Source organism: Peromyscus maniculatus, chromosome 6 (genome assembly GCF_049852395.1).
Source record: "Peromyscus maniculatus bairdii isolate BWxNUB_F1_BW_parent chromosome 6, HU_Pman_BW_mat_3.1, whole genome shotgun sequence".
NCBI lineage: Eukaryota > Metazoa > Chordata > Mammalia > Rodentia > Cricetidae > Peromyscus > Peromyscus maniculatus.
The window spans coordinates 56,054,289-56,073,717 of NC_134857.1; the positions used below are offsets into that span (position 1 = coordinate 56,054,289).

A 19,429-nucleotide genomic window follows, 5' to 3' on the forward strand; every position below is an offset into this window, starting at 1 on the left:
GCTCCATTTCCCAAGTCATGGGTGCCATCATGTCATTTATGAGGTACTGAGAATTAAAGCTGGGGCTTCCTGCATGCTAAGGAAGCCCTCTGTAGCTGAACCACTTTCCCAGACCCACTAGTTTCACTGTTCTGCTCCCTTTACTCACTGGCACAGAGGGGGGAAGATCTGCATCCTTTACCCAGGGTGCTGTTTCTCCACCATCCCTCGGTCAGTTCACGTCCACTGAAGATCTGCACTGCCTGCTTATTGTTTTTATCAAAGTCCGTTGGGTTCTTCTTCTACCCAAACATCAGAAACCTACTCCATATTTCTCTTCATCCCATTTCTGTTTAGTAACTCTACTTCAGTGCCCATTCATCTGACCTCCAGCACTGAAGATGCTCTTAAACTCGGGCAGCTGTGGACGTCTAAATGCCTCTACCTGCCCCACCATTGTGACCACACCTTGCAGCTAGACATCATTCTAAATGGCCACACCTTCAAAATTCCAAACTTAGAGGTTCTCAGTGATAAATATGATCACTTCTCCTGCCACACTCAGCTCTACTCATTCTACCTACTATTGTGATGAAATAATGCTATAGGGTTTTCTGAAAACACATGCTGAATAACCCCCAGGGTCACACAGGACTTCTTAGCAGTAAGTTCAGTCATTTACTGCTAAACCCCGGGCATGACTTCCACAGCTGCTGCTCCAAACCTCCACTCTCAAGAATTGCATAGCCATCCTGTTTCCTGTCTTTTAGCTGGGCAGGTGCTGTCACATTCAACTCCATGAGGATGCTGATGTCTCGTCACAGTTTTCTATACAGTCACCGTACTGTATCACCTGTCAAATCGACTCTCTAGCATTTTTGTTTATTTACACCAATGTTATTTTTTTTTTTGCCTGTTTTTCTTGCCAGAGCAAATGGGTTCTTCCTTCCCCAATGAAGGTATCATTAAGGAACCACCTTCTCAAAGACCACAGCGCCAACCATTGGTACTTCTGTCGTCTGCATCTTCAATGCCTCCCCTACCTCCTTCCCATTCCTCAACCTGTAACTGGCTGACTTGAGTCCGCCAAACTCCAAACTCCTTAACTCTTCCTTGACCCCGTCAAACCTTCATGTGTTCTTGCTCTCGTGTTCACTCCAGTAATTTGTGCTCATGTCTCCCATTCTCTCATTTTTAAATACTAGAAATATACTGTTGCACTGATATCATGGTGGCTCAATAATTAAACCCCAGCCTTTTAATATTCTCATTTTCCATATATCGACATTGTAATAATTCAGAGTAGACATATATAACATCTCTTACCTTGCTCAGAACGCTAAACGTTACAAATGTCTTATGAATGCATAGCAGAGAATCAGAGTGGTTGACTTACCTAAAACAGCCGAGATAGCTAAATGAGTGAGAATTTTAATTTACAAGGCTGAAACAGAGCTTCTCGGCCTCAGCTAACCCCAAGGGGTCCTACAGTGGACTGTATCAAGTTCAGCAGCAACCTGCAGCAAGTTGAGCCGCAACCTTGGTCCTGACGTCTTCACCAAAATCAAACAGAAAACCTCTATTGACGGTAACAAGTGCACAAATCTTCAGACATTGCCAAAGGCCTCCAGAGGAACAAAACTGCCTCATTGAGAATCACTGCTCTAAAGTGAAGTTTCTTTAAGGTACAACACATTGAATGGTGTTAGCATCTCAACGTGTTCTAAAAAGGCTTTCCTTGCTTTTAATCTTCTAAGGAATCCTAAGACTGGCTCCAGGCCTGCCCTTCTTTTATTGTCAAGATTTCCTCACTGGAAAACCAGAAGATTATTTCAGAACAATGCTAACAGCCTGCATTCAGAATTGTGGTCCTCATGCTTGACATTGAGGAAATCAGTTTCTTTCTCTGATGTGAAATTACTTCATCTGTGAAACCACAATTAGAAACTGACTCTTGGGAGAGATAAAAGTGCTTAGTGTTCTAAAATGCCAACTAAGATAAGCTCCTGGCTGGCATAAAATATGGAATATTAAATTCTGAGGGCTACCACACACCACACACAGACTTTCCTTATGTTTTAGTCTTCACATCTCTCACTTATGTAAATTATTAGGGATACATTTTCTCAGCCTTACCTATCACATGAGAATTCAAGCAAAATCCTGAACTTGTGCCACAGACTTCTCTTCCTTCTTCCTTCAAGCTCTCTTACTCTGTAAACCCTGCACTTTCGATTGTGTGTTTGACTTCCTCTGTCTTTCCTTACTGTATTTTGGTACAATGTTGTTCTTTACATTTCTCCTGTTTCCATTTTAGTTCAGACTCCTTTCATAGGACTTCTATGGTCTTTTTACAGCCTTTTACAGCCTCTGCACCCCTGTAACCTTCTATGCTTCTGTGTCCACTGATCTCCAGAGCAGCAAGCACTCATAATGAAAACATTTCACAATGGGACTGGGAAGGAGCAAAGAAACACCTATTTTTATTTTGGTTTATCTTTCTCTTCATTTCCACAGTTAATATTACAGTGTTTGTGCTATAAATTGGTATGCACATAAGTAAATTGAAATATATAGGAAATTCATGTTCGAAGTCTGTTCTTTTCTGCTGTATTTCATAATCAAATCGGGGTACACCCTACTTGCTTTATACTCTGTTAGTAACAGACAAATTGTTAGTTGGGAAAGAAAAACCAACATAAATCATTCTTGTAACCTTGAAGTCCTAGTGATCAAGCTCTGTAAGGAAAGAGAATCCCACTGAAGTGAAATGCATCCAGGTACCTGAGACTAGATTGAGAAGCATCTACCTCCTTCCCAGTCTCTTGCATGACAGATGCCTTCTACACTTCCCACTGCTGCCCTCTTTTATAATTACGATGTTTGTGGAAGCAAGGATTTTAATTTATTCTTCAAATATTTCCTTATATAAACTCATTAACTGAACTGTTATTTCTCAAATACACATATAAAAATGTTTAATACTGACATTTACTAACAATATTTGATGTAACTTGTTTTCTCTATATTAGATGAGGAATCCCTTAAAAACAAGTATATCACTAAACGTCCAAAGCAGCATGTTATAAATGCCATTACATTAAAAATCTGTGATCAAAAATTTGATGACCACAAGCATTTTTTGTTGTTTTGTTCTTTTCTTTTTAACTCAGGGTCTCACACCATCACTCAGGCTGGCCTCGACCTCATGGCAATCCCTCTGCTTCAACTTGAGTTCTGGGATTACAAGAGTGAGTTACCATGAGGGGTCACAGCCAAAATGCTTAACGTATTTACAGTAACATCTGAAATGCAGCGCAGGACAGCACTGTGGAAAGATAATGACCAGTTAAAAGTGGCTTATAAATGTTTCACCCCAGAATGAAAGAAACCCGGCTCACAAAGGGGATGGCACTGTACAAAGAAATGCCTTTTCTGAAGCCAGAAAGTGCAGAAGTGCCGAGTAAGGTATTTGTTGGTGCCAAATGACCCAATGAAAGTTTAATGATAGGTATATAAAAATAAAACACTGTGCAAGTTAAAATTCACCAAGTCATGGATGTTGTACTAAAGAAATCCAGAGAAAAAGCTTCCCTTATATAATAACACCTAGCTGCTTGCAATCATAAACATGATGCAATGTTACATTTTATAACGTACCGTAATGATAAAGTAATCTGTAACTTGAGAATTACCATGCAGATTTTCCCCCTTGGACATCTTTATTAATGAGAGTAAGAGTGTATAAGCAATTATTATTCAAGCAGAATATAACAGTATTAAGGAAATAAATAATATGAAGTCAAGACTGAGGCCCATAACCTATTGTATCATATAATATTAGTGTCTAATGTAGAACTGTGTCATTGTATTTTATATCTTTTAAACCTCAAATTATTGGAAAAATTGTGTTTGGAATTCAGAGGAAGGCAGCATGTAAAATTTCTCCTAAAAGTAATTTTTAAGAACCTTCTGAAATGTTTAATTTAAAAAAAAATAACCTTCTGTATGGAAGGCAAAGCATATGTGAATAATGAAAGCCACACAGTAACCTGAAGACTGTGAACATAAAATGAAGTTACTAAAACAACAGTGGATCCTTGGGTATGAGAGAGAACACAAAACCTGAAAGCATGGTGCGTGTCCTCTTGCTCAGAAAATGGTTTTCTTACCTTAATAGCATTCCCTTTACTTTGTGATGTTAGGTGTGACAGGCTACTCAATTTGCCCACACTTCCAGATTTCCAGTGATATCCACTTGACCTTCAATAGACATAAAAACAAAAACCTAATTACTGCAAACATTCCTCCTTTTAATGAAAACAAATATATTTCCCTATTTTCAGGAAATAGAAATTTGGGTGTATGATAAACCACCACAAACTGGGAATAAGGTGTCAACAGTGTCCTAGTTTATCACCAGTCTATCAGTTTTAATACCACTCCTCTGTATTTGTGACTTTTGTGTAGCTAGGACTGAAAGTGAAGTGTTCAAACACAGGTGAAGAATTCCACTGCTTGGCATTTACAGTGACTGACTTTTACTAATTTGTAGAAATGTTTACAGATGGTCATGCAGTTTTTAAAACTAGGCATCCACAGATGAAAATGGAGAAAGAGAACAAATCAATATCCGCTAATATACAGCAGGTCTGCCCGGTGATGAATTTCCAAAGATTTCAAATGAGCTCCCACATTGGAAATAACAGATTACAAAGAAGGCAAGTTGCAATTTTAAAGTTTTCAGAGAGGGATTCATTGAGCCCCACAAAAATCAGTTTTGAGGGTATAAAACTAAAGAATAATTTTTCTTTGAAAAACCTGCCCAATGTCACACAGATAATTAGTAATAAACCCCAAACTGGAACTATGGGCCTCCCTTTTCCTGGTCAGTGGATGACAAGTCTTTATTTTGTCTGTGACACTTACTATCTATGAAACCTTAGGAGAGAATACTACTAGTCTTAAATCACATTCAAGTTGAAGAATGCTCTAAAAGACCCTTCAGAATGTTCCACAGCTAAAGAAAACTCTCTCCTGGGTGCTGATTCCAGGAACTCTGATTTTCAAATGAAAATTATCATAATAAAAAAGAAAATTATCATGCATTGAAAAGGCCAAATCAGAACTGGTAAGGTAGTTCTGTCAGTAGGGCTATTAATTTACAAACATGAGAACTTGAGTTAATGCACAGAACCCAAAAAGAGAGAAAGGAGGGATTCTATGAGCAAGTGGGTCAGGATCATGATGGGGAAACCTGCAGAGATGACCAAACCAAACTAGTGGGAACTCATGAAAGTTGGATCAATGGCTGTGGGGCCTGCATGAGACTGGACTAGGCGTTCTGCATGGTGAGACAATTATGTAGCTTCATCTGCTTGGGGGGTCCCCTGGCAGTAGAATCAGAATCCATCCCTGGTGCATGAGCAGGCTTTTTGGAGCCCACTACCTGTGATGGGACACCTAGTGCAGCCTTGAGGCAGGGGGAAGGGCTTGGACTTGTCTCCACTGGATGTGCCACCCCATGGGAGGACTCGCCTTCTTGTGGGGGGGGGGCAGTGGACAGTGGGTTGGGAGGGGGAGGCTGAGGGGCGGGAAGAATTGGTATGTAAAATGAATGAAAAAATTTTCTTAATTAAAAAAATAAAAGTTGCCGGGCAGTGGTGGCGCACGCCTTTAATCCCAGCACTCCGGAGGCAGAGCCAGGCGGATCTCTGAGAGTTCGAGGCCAGCCTGGACTACCAAGTGAGTCCCAGGAAAGGCGCAAAGCTACACAGAGAAACCCTGTCTCGAAAAAAAAAAAAAACCCAAAAAAATAATAATAATAAATAAATAAGTAAATAAAAGTCAGGCACTGTAGTCCCAATGCTAGGGAGGTGGAGACATGGAGACAGGTGGATCTCTGGGACTCTCTGGAGGCTTGGTGAGTTCCAGGTCAGTGTCTCAAAAGGAACAAGTGAGCCTCTCTTGAGAAATGATACCCAGGATTGTCCTCTGACTTCCGCATGGTCGAACACAAATAGATATGCACACACAAATATGTATCTAATCACACATACATATACCAACATTCACAAAAAAGTTAAGTAAAATAAAAACATCACTTAGAGGGAAAGAAATGACTACTGATAATATTAAAACAGCAAGACATACCTGGTCATCTGCAAGATAAACATTTGAAATGTCTTGATTAAATCAATACGCTACTTATTAAGGAAAGTATGTTTAGATTCCATGTAAATAGCTTAAATAATTGAACTCTAAAAATGAGTATTGCTGAGACTTTAACAAATGTATTGGAATATTCATCAATGGATGAAATAGTTCATGGATATTCTATTTTGAAGACCAAAAAGAGATAAATTTAATATACAAAGATTATGATGACACTTAAAATAACCAAATACATATGAAATGTATAGTCTTATGCTTTGTAGGAGATTGTAAATGTCTAAAGCCCATTTATAAGGCAATTTACCCATGTTAAGTGCAATATAAAATAAGCATGCTTCTGAACTTAAAATGACAGAGAGAGGAATTTATCTAAAGATGTTATTGTATAAAGGCACAAGTACATGTTGAAGTGCACAGGTCCATGGTGTCATTTATTTTCACAAAATACTGAAAAGTTAAGCCACTAAAAAACAGGATAATTCAATGTGCGCCCATGTGGATAGAGCACTGACCATAATATGATGATGTGAATTACTTTTCATAACTTATGAATTAATCCATTTATAAAGATACCAAACACACCCATATATTGCCGCAAAGACTTACACAAAGATGAGACATTTTCAAGAGAAAAGGATTTTAATCATTAAATGGTGCAAGGACTTGGACTGGTTGTGAGCTTAGACTTAAAAAAAAAAAAATTTATCCTATAACTATCAGTTCCTCTTGATGCACATCAGATTTGTTGGTTAGTGCTATAATAAAAAATTAAATTAGCACAAGACAATATGTAAGCATAATATTAAGGATATTTCACCAGCAAAATAAAATTGTCATCTATTATTTACTGAAGGTGTTTTAAATATAGTTGCAGGTTTAAATAATTTGGATGTAGTGCAAGGACACATTTGCTCCCTGAAAAATTACACTACTCAGCAATGCCCCAAACATCAACTTGGTTTGCTGGTGTCTTGACTACAATTGTTTCATAAGTGATCAAGTTTTCATTGCTTTCCTGTGCATTCCAGGCCATAAGTCACTGGGGACATTAACATAATAGACAACTAGGAAAAGAAAAAAGTTAGTAAACTAGAGGAAACAGAAGCCCTGGTAATTTTAAAAAGAGTGTGCTTCATGTGACACAGAAAACAAAATTAAAGGGAATTTTATATTCCTTATTCCTCAAGAACAGTTCAAAGCCATCGGTCCACCAAGTGTTTTTACTAAAATAACAAAAGTTATACAAACAGTTTTCATGTAATTCCATTAAATTAATAGCATGTGTAAATCAGTATAATATTAGGGAAAATTGTGTTTATTCTAAAATTCCCTGAAGTCTTCACTTACTTAACTTCTTCCTTTCCCTTGTTCCATGTGGATTGGAATTCTCGCAACTTCTTTTCCATCTTCTGGTTCTCCAATTCTAGCTGAATTTTCTCCATTTGCAGTTCCTGAGCATTTCTGAAGATACATGATGTGATCAGTCATTTAGTAGAGCAAGCAAATAAACCCCGAGGCAAACAAATTTTACAGAAACTTTTGCTCTTAAATTGTAGTTATTAGTAAGTCTTAAACAATGACTTAGTTCATCTGCTTTCTATGCACTTCTTGAAATTACATAAATATATATATAATTTGTTGTTGCTGGTTTTTTTTTCAGAGACAGGGTTTCTCTGTGTAGCTTTGGCGCCTGTCCTGGATCTCGCTCTGTAGACCAGGCTGGCCTTGAACTCACAGAGATCCACCTGGCTCTGCCTCCTGAGTGCTGGGATTAAAGGCGTGTGCTGTCACCACCCAGCTTGAAGTATATTTTTTGAAAGTATTTGCCTGCTATCAATATTCTCTTTAATGTGTCTCTTCAAACCTAAAAGCGTAAAAACATTATTTGCTTTCTACAGGAGCCATGTTTCATATATGCACAAATATCTGTGACAAATATAAGAAAATGATTTTTACACTCCCCTTTACTATGTCACATAGTTCATAGCATAGTTAAAACTGCCATCATTCATCCAGTCATCCGTTTAATGCAGAGATGGGGATCAAACCTGGAACCATGCACCTGCTAGGTAAGCAGTTTACCACTGAGTCATATCCTCAGCCAAAAACAAGAGTTTTCTTTCTACACGAACTCATTCTGTTGAACCAGCAGCTTGAAACCTTCAATAAATGTCTATCACTATTGAAAGACCCTAGCCCTTCAGGCTTACACCCCCAAGCCTCAGAAAAAGAGAAATTCAAGCACCAGGAAATAAGAAACTAAAAATCTAGTTCCAAGGGCAACCTGATTTAGCCATTGTCCAATCTCCCCTGCAACCATATAACAATGTAAAAAGATTTCTGTTAAGAGATGTGCTCAACTGTGACTGGGATAGTTGCAGGTGTTCCAGGAAGGACCACCGTGACCTGTGTGTAAACTCCACTCCTGCCTTGATACCCCCCCCTTGAGGTTTCAGGGAAAATGTACCTGTTGACGTAACTGTACCCCCTCCGTGATCGCTCTGTACCCAGACCATGATCTTGTGAAACGAAATTGTATGGGAATTGTAATCTTATGGCTTTTGTGGGTTTTTCCCCCATGTGGCTGCAGTAAGATGCAACTCTTGCTCTTGGGAGCAGAGGAGCCCTTCTGTACAGAAGCTTAATAAATCCTCCTGCTATTGCATCAACTGGACTGGAGTCTGGGTTCTTGGGGCGCCCACTCGAGACCGCCAGATTTGGGGTCCAACAACTATGTCATACATTAAAAAAAAACTGTGAGTGAACATCAGAACCAATTTGTGTCTCTTCAGAAAAAAACTCCTATTAATATTTTGTTGTAGAAGATTATCTACAAAAGATGTGCCTGTGTGTGTGTGTGTGTGTGTGTGTGTGTGTGTGTGTGTGTGTGTGTGCATATTTGTTTGTAGAAGGAGGCAAAGGTACGTACATGCACATCTATGTGCATGCATGTGGCTGGCTATCATTTCTTAGGCACCACTCACATCTTTTTTTTTCCTTATTTATTTATTTATTATTTATTTATTGCCTTTCTTCCTTTTTCTGAAACGGAACCTCTCACTAAGCTGGAACTCACTAAGTAGACTCAACTGACGGGTCAGAGAACCCCCCTAAGGATCTTCCCATCTCTGCTTTGCCCAGCACTGGGATTCTAAGCATGTAACACCACACCCATTTTTTATCGTGTGGTTTTCAGTACTGAACTCAGATTTTCATTCTTGCATTGAGTCATCTCCATAGCTCTAAGAAATTTTTCTTCATAGTAGCTGAAGCTCCACCCTCCTATTAGATTTAGTTCCTGATCATTCTACAACTAGAAGCCAAACCAAGTGTCTAGATTTCATTATCTATTATGAATTTAAAACTTTCCTTCCTTCCTTGTGAATATTATGACCTCACCCAAACTAAGAAATAATGGGGATCAGGAAAGAGATTTAATGTACAGAGGTTATAAACCTTCACTAAAAAGCAAATGCACCAAGCTTTTGTCAACAGGTGGAAATGCTCTAAGGACACCAAATAAATATAGGACCGTTAATCTGAACTAGGAAACTCAGAATCTAGAATTTTAAAAGGGTGGCGTGTTCCCAGCACATTCTGGCTGACTCTTAGCAGTGTTTGAGAAGACTTCCAATGATGCTAGGTGATCTCCAAGGGAAACTGTGAGCACATCCCTTTAACACCCATGGAAAGCCACAAAATACTGAGGATGCTCAGAATCAATGCCCATGACACCAGAAGTATTTGGCTTTACAGGGATGGATTTCCAAGTCCATTTAGAACATTCTTCTCAATTCTTAAAATGTTGTTTTCAGCAGTGTCCATGCTCAAAGATCTCTGATCTTAATTGACCCTTTAATTTTATTTTCTTTTTATATTATTTACCTTGAATAAAGGTTACAGAATGTAACCTTCTCTTATACTGCTTCAATAATTAATGAATCCAACTTTCATTTATAACTTCACACTTTAATTATTGTTAAAAAATAATTTTAGTCATAATTTTGAAAACTATTAGAAACCTTAAATTTACAAACTACATTATTAAAATGACATTATCATTAAAGTGACAAAATGACTTTATCATTTTAACAATGTAGTAGTTTATAAATTTAAGGTCTATTATATGAAAATAGCTTATAAATTTAAAGTCTGTAATATGAAAACACAGCAATATGAGAAAATAGAAATAAGGATTTATAAAATTTGACTTTTACCATTCTCTTGCTTAAAAAGAAAAGAATAATTTACAACATGTAGAAACTTTAACAACTATTTTACTTTAAAAATATGTACTTACTTATATTTTAGTTTTACAGAATTTCCAGGTTTCCCCCAGGGAATAACTACAAAATCTTTGGTGTTCATGATTATTTGTCTCTTAATGTTGTCTTAAGATTATCAGAGCTTCAGAAAACTTCTGAAAAATAACAAAAAGAGTCACCCCAGAGTTAAAGCAGTTACAAATTCTAAACCACACACATAATTCAGGAAAACATCTTTGTTATTTTGCTTTGTTTGTGCGGTTCTAGAGATCTATGCTAGGGCTTTAGAAATGCTAAGCACGTGCTTACTGAGCCATGAGCCCAACCCTCAGGAAAACTTTCAAAATCAAAATATTTAGGATGAGAAAGCGTCAAAGCCTGAACATCTAACACAAATATGTATGTACGTTAAGTATGCAATATTATATATACTATAAGACACATAAATATAACATTTGACAAAAACTGAAATTTGATGTCTATGTAAATAACAAACTAAGACAAGCATGATGGCAGACATCTGAAATCGACTTCAAAGTCAGCCTATAGAAAGTCCCTGCATCTGAAAAAAAGAAAATTGGAAAATATGTAATTAAAAGGAAAGAATTGAATACTTTCAATAAATAAAACATGAATTCTGGTTCTTTATATGATTAAGAGGTTACAAAAATTGAAAAAGTAATGTATTTCATAATGTATCTCATTTGGTCAAGAACAGAAGCCATATTTGACAATAGTACCTTAAATGCCATGGCTGTATTGTTGGGAGACATTGCAGTCTCCCCAGGGCCTAGCAGCTTATCTCAATAGCTCCTCAACATGGAACTCCCTCCCTTCAGCAAAGCTTCTGGCTCTTTACCTGCCCTTTTCTGGAGAATGTCCCTGGGCCTGGAGGACTGACCTTATCTAAAAGATGTCTCTAAAACCAGATGCCTGATTCATCTTTAACTTGACCTTTGGCACAGATCCCTGCCAAGAAGACTCGTGCTAGGGGCTCTGATAGAGGATCCTACTGCCACATACTAAGCCTTAAGATAGGAGCCTGCCACTTAACGCACACTAGGGTTTGTCCCTATGCTTCCCAATCCTATATGTTCCTTTTACTCTAGAATAAAATGGAGCTAATTCACCGAAATCTGTCTCTCAGAGGGCTGTCTCCATTAGTGTTTATAGGCCACGAAAGCTTTCTCTTGACCCATTTGCCTCTTTCCCCTCTTGGCCTGGTGGCCAACAGGCCCGGAGGGAAAGAGGACCCACACACTATATTAGTTTTCTATGATGTTTTCACAATAACCAACCACTTAAATATGCATTTGTTGAAATGCATAACCGTTTTTCACAATGCATAACTATTTATCAGATATTTAGTTCTATTTTAAAATAATAAACATGTTTAATATACTGGAGTAAAACCCCTTGAGCCACAACTCAAATACCTTTTTTACATATATTATTATGTATCACAAAAATTAAGGTGTATAATAATTACCTAAAGGTATTCTGATGTTTTCATATATATAAGAAACTTTAATGACACCCACTAAGCCTGGAAATTAGAATATTTCAAAAACAATTCTCCAATGAGAAATAAATACAAAGATAGGTTTATTAACTCTGACTTAACCAGAAAAGCAAATTATTCAGAGCACGCTGCTTTCTGAGTATCTCAAATACTCAGGATTTTAAAGTAACTTACTTTGTAATGCTGAACTACAAATTTATATGCACCACTACTATATTTCATATCAATAGAAATTGTTAATATTCAAGACTAGCAATCTATCTCATAGAAAAAGTGCTTGCCTATCACACACAAAACTCTGGATTTGAGCCCAAACACGACATTTAACAGATGTGGCTATGCACACACTCAGGAGGTAGAAGCAAGAAAATCAGAAGTTTAAGGTCAACAACAACTGTACAGTGAGTTTAAGGCCAGATAGTGTTATCAGGTCCTATCTCAAAAAAAAAATAAAAATAAAAATAAAATAAAACCCTAAATCTCAAGACCTCTTTTTAAAAACATCAAAGTGGCCATAGTTCTAAATGTCCAAACTATTTAATGCTATATGTCCAGGACCCCAGTAAATATATACTAAGACTCTGAAATATTCATGGCATTGGACTGAGAGGTAAGAAGAGTCAAGACCTATGGATATTTGTTTCTGAGCTCAAATGGCTTAAAATAAAAAAGAGTATATAAACTTGCGTATAAAAGCCATATAATAAAGGAGAAATAATAAGCATCATAAAACTTATAGAAATGATGCAGGAAAGAATTCAGGCTAACTAGTATTTAAGTGAAGTGTTGAAGCAGAAGGGCTTGTAGATCAGAACACCAGTTGAGTAACAATTCCATACTATAAGGAAAGAAAATAACCTCTTGAAGGGGACTAATGACAAGTTCAGTTTGGATGATGAGCAGAGCATATGGAGAAAATAGAAGCCTGGGAACAGAGGGAGGATGAAGCTTATGAGGGGACTGGCTTTTGTTTTATCAGTGTCAGAAATCAAAACCAAGGATCTGGTTGTGTGAGACAACCGGTCTTAACACTGAAAGTCAAGCCCAGCCCAGTCAGTAGTATCTGATACCTAGTTCAAGCATGGAGAGTTTAATCTTCAGTAAGGAAGAACTGGTGAAAATATTTGATAGAAACACAGAAGATAAATCTGGAAAGTTTGCTCAGAAAATTAAGGACAGCACCAATACAGAAATTTCTATCCCCACTTGGAAATCCACATAATCAAATCAATTTGCCAGCTTCTTCCTCTGCTGACAAATCTCAATAGTATGACAACTCATTACAGTGATTTTGGAATCTCAATAGCATGACCACACATCACAGTGACTTTAGAAAGCTTCTCTTAAAACTGTCTACAGAGTCAGTCACGTATCCAAAAGGCCCATATGTCTATTTGATTCTATCTCACTTTAAATAATGCTGCAGAGTCTGTGAGCTCCTATGGGCCCAAGTTAGTGGTTTCTATGGGTTCCCTTGTGATGACCTTGACCACTCCCCCTCAGCTCACACAATCCTTCCTCCTCCTCTTCAACAGGATTTTCTGAGCTGGGCTCAGTGCTTAGCTGTGGATCTCTGCATCTGTTTCCATCAGTCACTGAATCAAGGCTCTCTGATGACAATTGGAGTATTCACCAATCTGATTACAGTAGATGGCCAGTTCAGGCTACCTCTCCACTATTGCTAGGAGTCTTAGCGGGTTTGCCTTGCCCAGCCTTAATACAAGGGGAGGAGCTAAGTCCTACCTCAGCTTGATGTGCCATGCTTTGTTGACACCTACAGGAGGCCTGCCAGTTTCTGAGCAGAAACAGAGGAGGAGTGGCTGGGGGGATAGGGCAGAGAGGAGGAGAGAGGAGGGAGGGGAAATGCAGACAGGACACAAAATAAATGAGTAAATTTAATTAATAAAAATAAATAAATAGTGAAAGAGAGTATTTGCAGACTAGCTGATTAGAGATCAGTGTGCAAGATATACAAGGAAATCCAACCACTCAAAAGCTAATAATTACATCTAATTTAAAAATGAGCAAGATCTGAATGGACATTCTGAAGAGAAGACATACAAATAGTCAACAAATATATAAAGAATAGTCACTAAATAGAAGAAAATAATTTGAATGTTTAAATAAAAAGATAAAAATCACAAAAATGCTGCATGTTATACAATATAGTTGGTGTGCCATAAGGTATGTTTATAATTTCAATGAATAAAAACAGTCCTAGCTGTTCCTCATGGCCCTTATCACACAAATTCTAGCTATTCCTCATGGCCTCTATATACTGAAACTGCACTGACCAAAACAAAATGAACATGGTGTCTACCCCAGAGAGACTCTGCCCAGGGAAAACCCACAGAAGAATTACAATATTGTGGGACTGTGGGACATTCTGACCAAAGAAAGCTTCTAGGATAGGCATCTGACTCACACTCAGACACCAAGTATTACCTCTCAAAGCTAAAGTAACTGTCACAGTATTTCAGGAATGAAAAACAAATACCTGCATTGCTTTGGGGGGGGGGGGGGATGCAGCATTTCCAAATGGAATGCTTGTCTACTCTCCCACATGTAAGAAACAGCTCTATAGGAAGTAGCTTTGTCTGTTTCTATCAAACACAGGCTACAAATCTACCTTTTCAATATCTCTAGGGGGCACTAGGGGATGACTGAGTCCATAAAGTATTCTCTGAGTAAGCATGAGCCCCTCCTTTCTGCTCTTCAGTACCTCTTCAGGGGCAGGTGTCTGTAAAGCCAATGCTGTGGCTCAGGGTAGATCTGAGACAAGGAGATGCTGGAGTATCACTAGCCAGCTGCCTAAGCTACAGGTAACATCATGAGATGTTACTTCAGGAAAAGGGTGGGAAATGATGAGAAAAATAAACAACCTGAGTGAGTGCATCTACACATTCATAACACACACACAAACACACACACACACACACACACACACACACACACACACACACACACACGAGAGAGAGAGAGAGAGAGAGAGAGAGAGAGAGAGAGACAGAGAGAGAGAGAGAGAGAGAGACAGAGACAGGGACAGAGACAGAGACAGGGACAGAGACAGAGACAGACAGACAGAGACAGAAATAGACGGGTAGGAGTGGAATAAAACAGTTGTTTCAGAAATATTCCCAGACAGTAAGTCCATCTCCTCTTCTGATATTAATCAGGAAATCAAACTGCTGACCTCCTCTCTTCATTTGATAATTTCATAAAAATCTAAACTTTTGTAATTACCACCCAAAAGAGAGCACAAGAGGATCCCCAGAGTTAATGTTTCAGGTTAATCAAAATAGTCTCTTGTCCGAATTTCCTTTTCACATTAGGATCTTTGTGTGATAAGGCTTTTTATGCATGTGCATATGCAAAAAGTTTAACGTCCACACAAGGATTGATTCTATCCATACAAAGGATGAAAGAAAAGCCTGTAAATCTCATTAGAATGAGATGATTCAGATTTACAGCTCTGATGATAATGTGATTTAACCAATAAACAGTCTTATTCAGAGGGCACTTCACTTCACTGAATGCAGTTAGTGAGGCTTCTTTTCAATTAAATGTTTATCAAGTCAGGCACACAAGCCAATTTATTGTATGCATAAAAATGAAAAATTATAATGGTGAGTCATGCTAGTCTCTCTGTTTCTTTGGGTAAAGCCAAAGGAGGATTAGTCATCTTTCTCAAGACAATAAAGCTATAACAGTGTCTGAATCATAAATAGCAAAACAAAGCTTGAGGCACAAAATAAAATTACAGGATAAAAATAACTTCTTTTTTTCTAAGGTTTTTTTATTTGTGTATTTATTTTATATGTGTATGCATGTATGTATGTGTGAAGTGCTTACAAAAACCTGAAGAGGTCATCAGATATCTTAGACCAGAAGTTACAGGTGACTGTAAGCCACCCCACATGTACTTTATTTACCTGGTTTGGTTGTTTACATAATTTTCTGTCATCTAGATCAATATTCACTAACAAGAATGCATGCAATATGATATCACATTTACTATTACAGTTTAACATTGTTTCTACACATGTTCTGTTTTTAGGAAAGAAACCCAATCACTCTGTTGCCACAGAATGGAAGAAAGGAAAGTACGATGACCTATGAAGCTAGGAAAAAGGGTGCTAGGAGGTGCCCCGAGTTTCCAGAGAACTTAGCACTGTTCCATTGGTAGAATGAGAACTTTGAGAAACATCTGTCTTCAGCAGAATCATCCAGGCTTTTGAACTTGGTAATGATATTATAATCCAAAAAGTTAACACTCAAGAAATGTGTTATTAAGATACAACAGAAACTCAAAAACTCATAATGGCTTAAGGAAGCTTACAATTTGATATGATGCTCATAGCTATCCTTGACTGTACATAGCCAGCAGATCATGAATGGACATACCCTGCCATAATTGAGAATGTTTGGTGGGTAAGTTGTTTCTTCTAGTGACTCAGATAATCTGATTTTATATAGATAGATAGATAGATAGATAGATAGATAGATAGATAGATAGATAGATAGATACACACATATATATATGATGTATATATATATACATCATATATATATGTGTGTATCTATATATCCTAAAATTTAAAAGCTAACCATTAAGATTTTTTCTTTTTCTTTTTCTTTTTTTTTTTTTTTTTGCTTTAGAGTGTACTTTTAAAGTTTGTAATCATTAGATTCTTTGGGGGAGAGTTAAACGTTCTTAGGTCATTAGATAATACAGTACATGGAAATCCGAGACTCATGAAAGAAATGTTTAATAAAAATTAATTCAAGCCTTTGACAGTCGTGTCCACTCAGAATCTCTGATAGGACACAGCTGAGTGGTACTGAACAATACACATGTAGCCCAATATTTCATGCTCTACGCCAATTTCTTTTTAAACAACTGAGAAGGTTTGTATTTAGTTATCCAAGTAAAATAGCCTTCTAGGACACTTTCAAATTAAAAAACGATGAGAAAAAAAATACTGAATTTAAGATACTTACCTCTTAAGTTAGACCTGATTCAAAGTCAAAAGACCTTAAATAATGAGGACCTTGTAGTCGTTAGCTCTTCTCTAGTTGCCTTTAAAAAATCTATTAAAATCACAGTGGGAAAGAATCCATAATTATTAATTCAATATCAAATAAAAACTTTAGATGACTACAAGCAAAGACATTATTACATCTTTAAATTACCAAGCCCTTTAGTATGTGATCAGCTACATTTGGTCTCATAGAACCCACAGTCGCTCTGGTTTCCCATGGATGGTTTAGGCATTAGATCATTGAGCATTGGAAGATGGTGAAGGGACCAGAAGTGCTGGTTCTATTACTAGTCCTGTTGGCTGCTCCTGAGACTTCAACTCTAATTACAGTTCTATACACTCAACATCATTAAGTCAAATTAATAATCATCTCAATAAACCCAAGGTTTTGTTGGTTAATATTATTTCCTCTTTCCCAGTCACCACCCTTCACACAATAGAAGATTATATACTTTAAGATTTTATATCGAAAATACCTTTGGATACCTTTCTGGTGTCCAATTGCTTCTCTTGCTCTCTAGGACCATCCAGATGGCTTGGCAGTTAGAAGCTCTTGCCAACAAGCCTAGAAGTCTAAATCCAAGTCTAGGAATCCACATGGAATGAGGTAACCTTCTCTGCACTCATCCTCTGACCTCTGTATGTAACACACACACACACACACACACACACACACACACACACACACACACACTGCAATAAAGATTGTAAAGGGTTATCTATACATAATAAATATGACCCAAGTACTCTGCCTGACACTTAAGATTGAGATTTTTTATTAACCATCACCTGTTTCCTAATTTTTTGTTCTGTTTTTCAATTATTCTATTCATTGAGCAATATGAAGACCAACTCTCTATTACCTCCATCAAAAGAAAAAAAAATCTTCTCCTTTGGAAACTGTGTATGAAGCTTTTTTACTTTTCTCTATTTTTTTTTTTGCATAATTGTGTAAGTAGGTGCTGTTTTCTGAGCAGCCCAGGTATTTGGGAGGCATCCTTTCATTGATCTTTTATCTCCATCAATTATCACAGTTTCTGTATATCTGAAGGTGTGGATAATAGCATACTAAGTTGTAAAAATTACATTTCTATACTACTTTTAATTTATTGAACAATCTTATCCAGGAATAAAAAAGCATTAGTTCTTCTGCTCATAACAAATGTTTGTGTTTTTACACATCTGCTACAAGAGATGGATTATCAATCAACAAATTTATATCAAATATCTCCATGTGTAGTATGAAGTACAGAAGAACAAGGTGAACAGGTAGGTATTACACCAATCCTCTCTGAATGTTTGTTCTGATGAAGGAAATAAAAACACAAGAAAGCAAACAAAGTAACTTCGGGAAATATTAAGTGTCCTGAAAGAATGAAAGAGAGGAACTAATTCCAGGAAATTTCTTTATAGGGCACCTAGCAATGTTATGGACGTCAGGGCCAGCTTCTGTGTAGCCTCTAAGGAGGATCAGGAAAAGAGGTGAGATTACCATAGGTACAGAATTTATAGTTTTAATCCTATTCAGCTTCTCTTTCACAAAATATTTTAACATAACTTGCTAACTTTGGTTACTTTGGTTTCAAAATAAAACAAAAAGCAAAGAGAAAAAGAAAAAGACATCCACTACCTCAGATATTTCTGGAGCCAGGCACTCCTACCCTGCCAGCATTTACTTGAGAGGAGTGGATTTCAAGATAGAAGCAGCTCAGCCAGAAAGAAAACTGCAAAGAAATTCTGTGAGGTGGTTTCCCCAGTAACTACGCATTTCACAGGACACCAATGACTTCAAAGGACAAAAAGGAAATGGGGATGCTGTAACTGATGGAGGCTGGGCTTTCTCTGAGCTTCACGCTTGGTTCTAGTCTGCACTGACATCATTGGCCAAAGTCTTTTATTTAGAAACATATAACTCCTGAGCTAGAGCTGTGTCTGGAACCCCAGGAGTCTGATATGGCAGGGGTCCAGCAAATACCTCCTAGTCCGACCTATGCTCTTCTCCCAACCCGGCAGGGTCTCCTTTCTCACCTGCTGCTCCACGGTCTGCACCACCCAGACGCAGCTCATCGCCCGACTCTACTCCCAAGACCTTTCACCCTTCATTTACTGTGTGCCCCCCTTAATACTACAACTCACCCGGCGACCCTTGTTGCAGCAGCTGCTGCCACCGCCACCTGGAGCTGCCTGGAGCTTCCGCCTTGGTCCCCTTGGTTACAGCGTTGCATCGGTACCCATAGCAACCAGAATGCTTAGGCTTGGTACTGCTGCTGGCCACCTCCAGAGGGAGGAAGAGAGTCTATGATGTGTGAGAGAATGGGAAGATCCTAGGGAAGGAAAATGCAAAGAAATTCAACTGGTGTGTGTGTGGGTGTGTGTGTGTGTGTGTGTGTGTGTGTGTGTGATAGTTCTCTTGACCTCAGCCTGGACTGATTTACTTTACTGATCCA

The 19,429-nt window shown here is 37.9% G+C and overlaps 1 protein-coding gene across 29 annotated transcripts in view; it reads right to left on the bottom strand.

Moving 5' to 3' along the window:
* Positions 1-19,225, bottom strand: part of Zbbx (zinc finger B-box domain containing) — a 102,193-nt gene extending 82,968 nt beyond the window's left edge. For 6 of the 29 annotated variants that reach the window (XM_076574253.1, XM_076574248.1, XM_076574250.1 and 3 more), the window contains exons 1-4: positions 19,119-19,225; positions 10,454-10,573; positions 7,501-7,614; positions 4,152-4,242 (exon numbers count right to left, since the gene is read on the bottom strand). In XM_076574253.1, coding sequence (XP_076430368.1) covers positions 4,152-4,242; positions 7,501-7,614; positions 10,454-10,521 — 273 coding nt within the window. In that variant the 5' untranslated portion in view covers positions 10,522-10,573; positions 19,119-19,225. Of the gene's footprint in view, positions 1-148; positions 553-4,151; positions 4,243-7,500; positions 7,615-10,453; positions 10,574-13,683; positions 13,756-16,941; positions 17,032-19,010 lie in introns of those variants that run through there. The other 23 variants (XM_006972658.4, XM_042279163.2, XM_042279162.2 and 20 more) reach the window with 17 other exon arrangements.
* Positions 19,226-19,429: the final 204 nt, after the last annotated feature.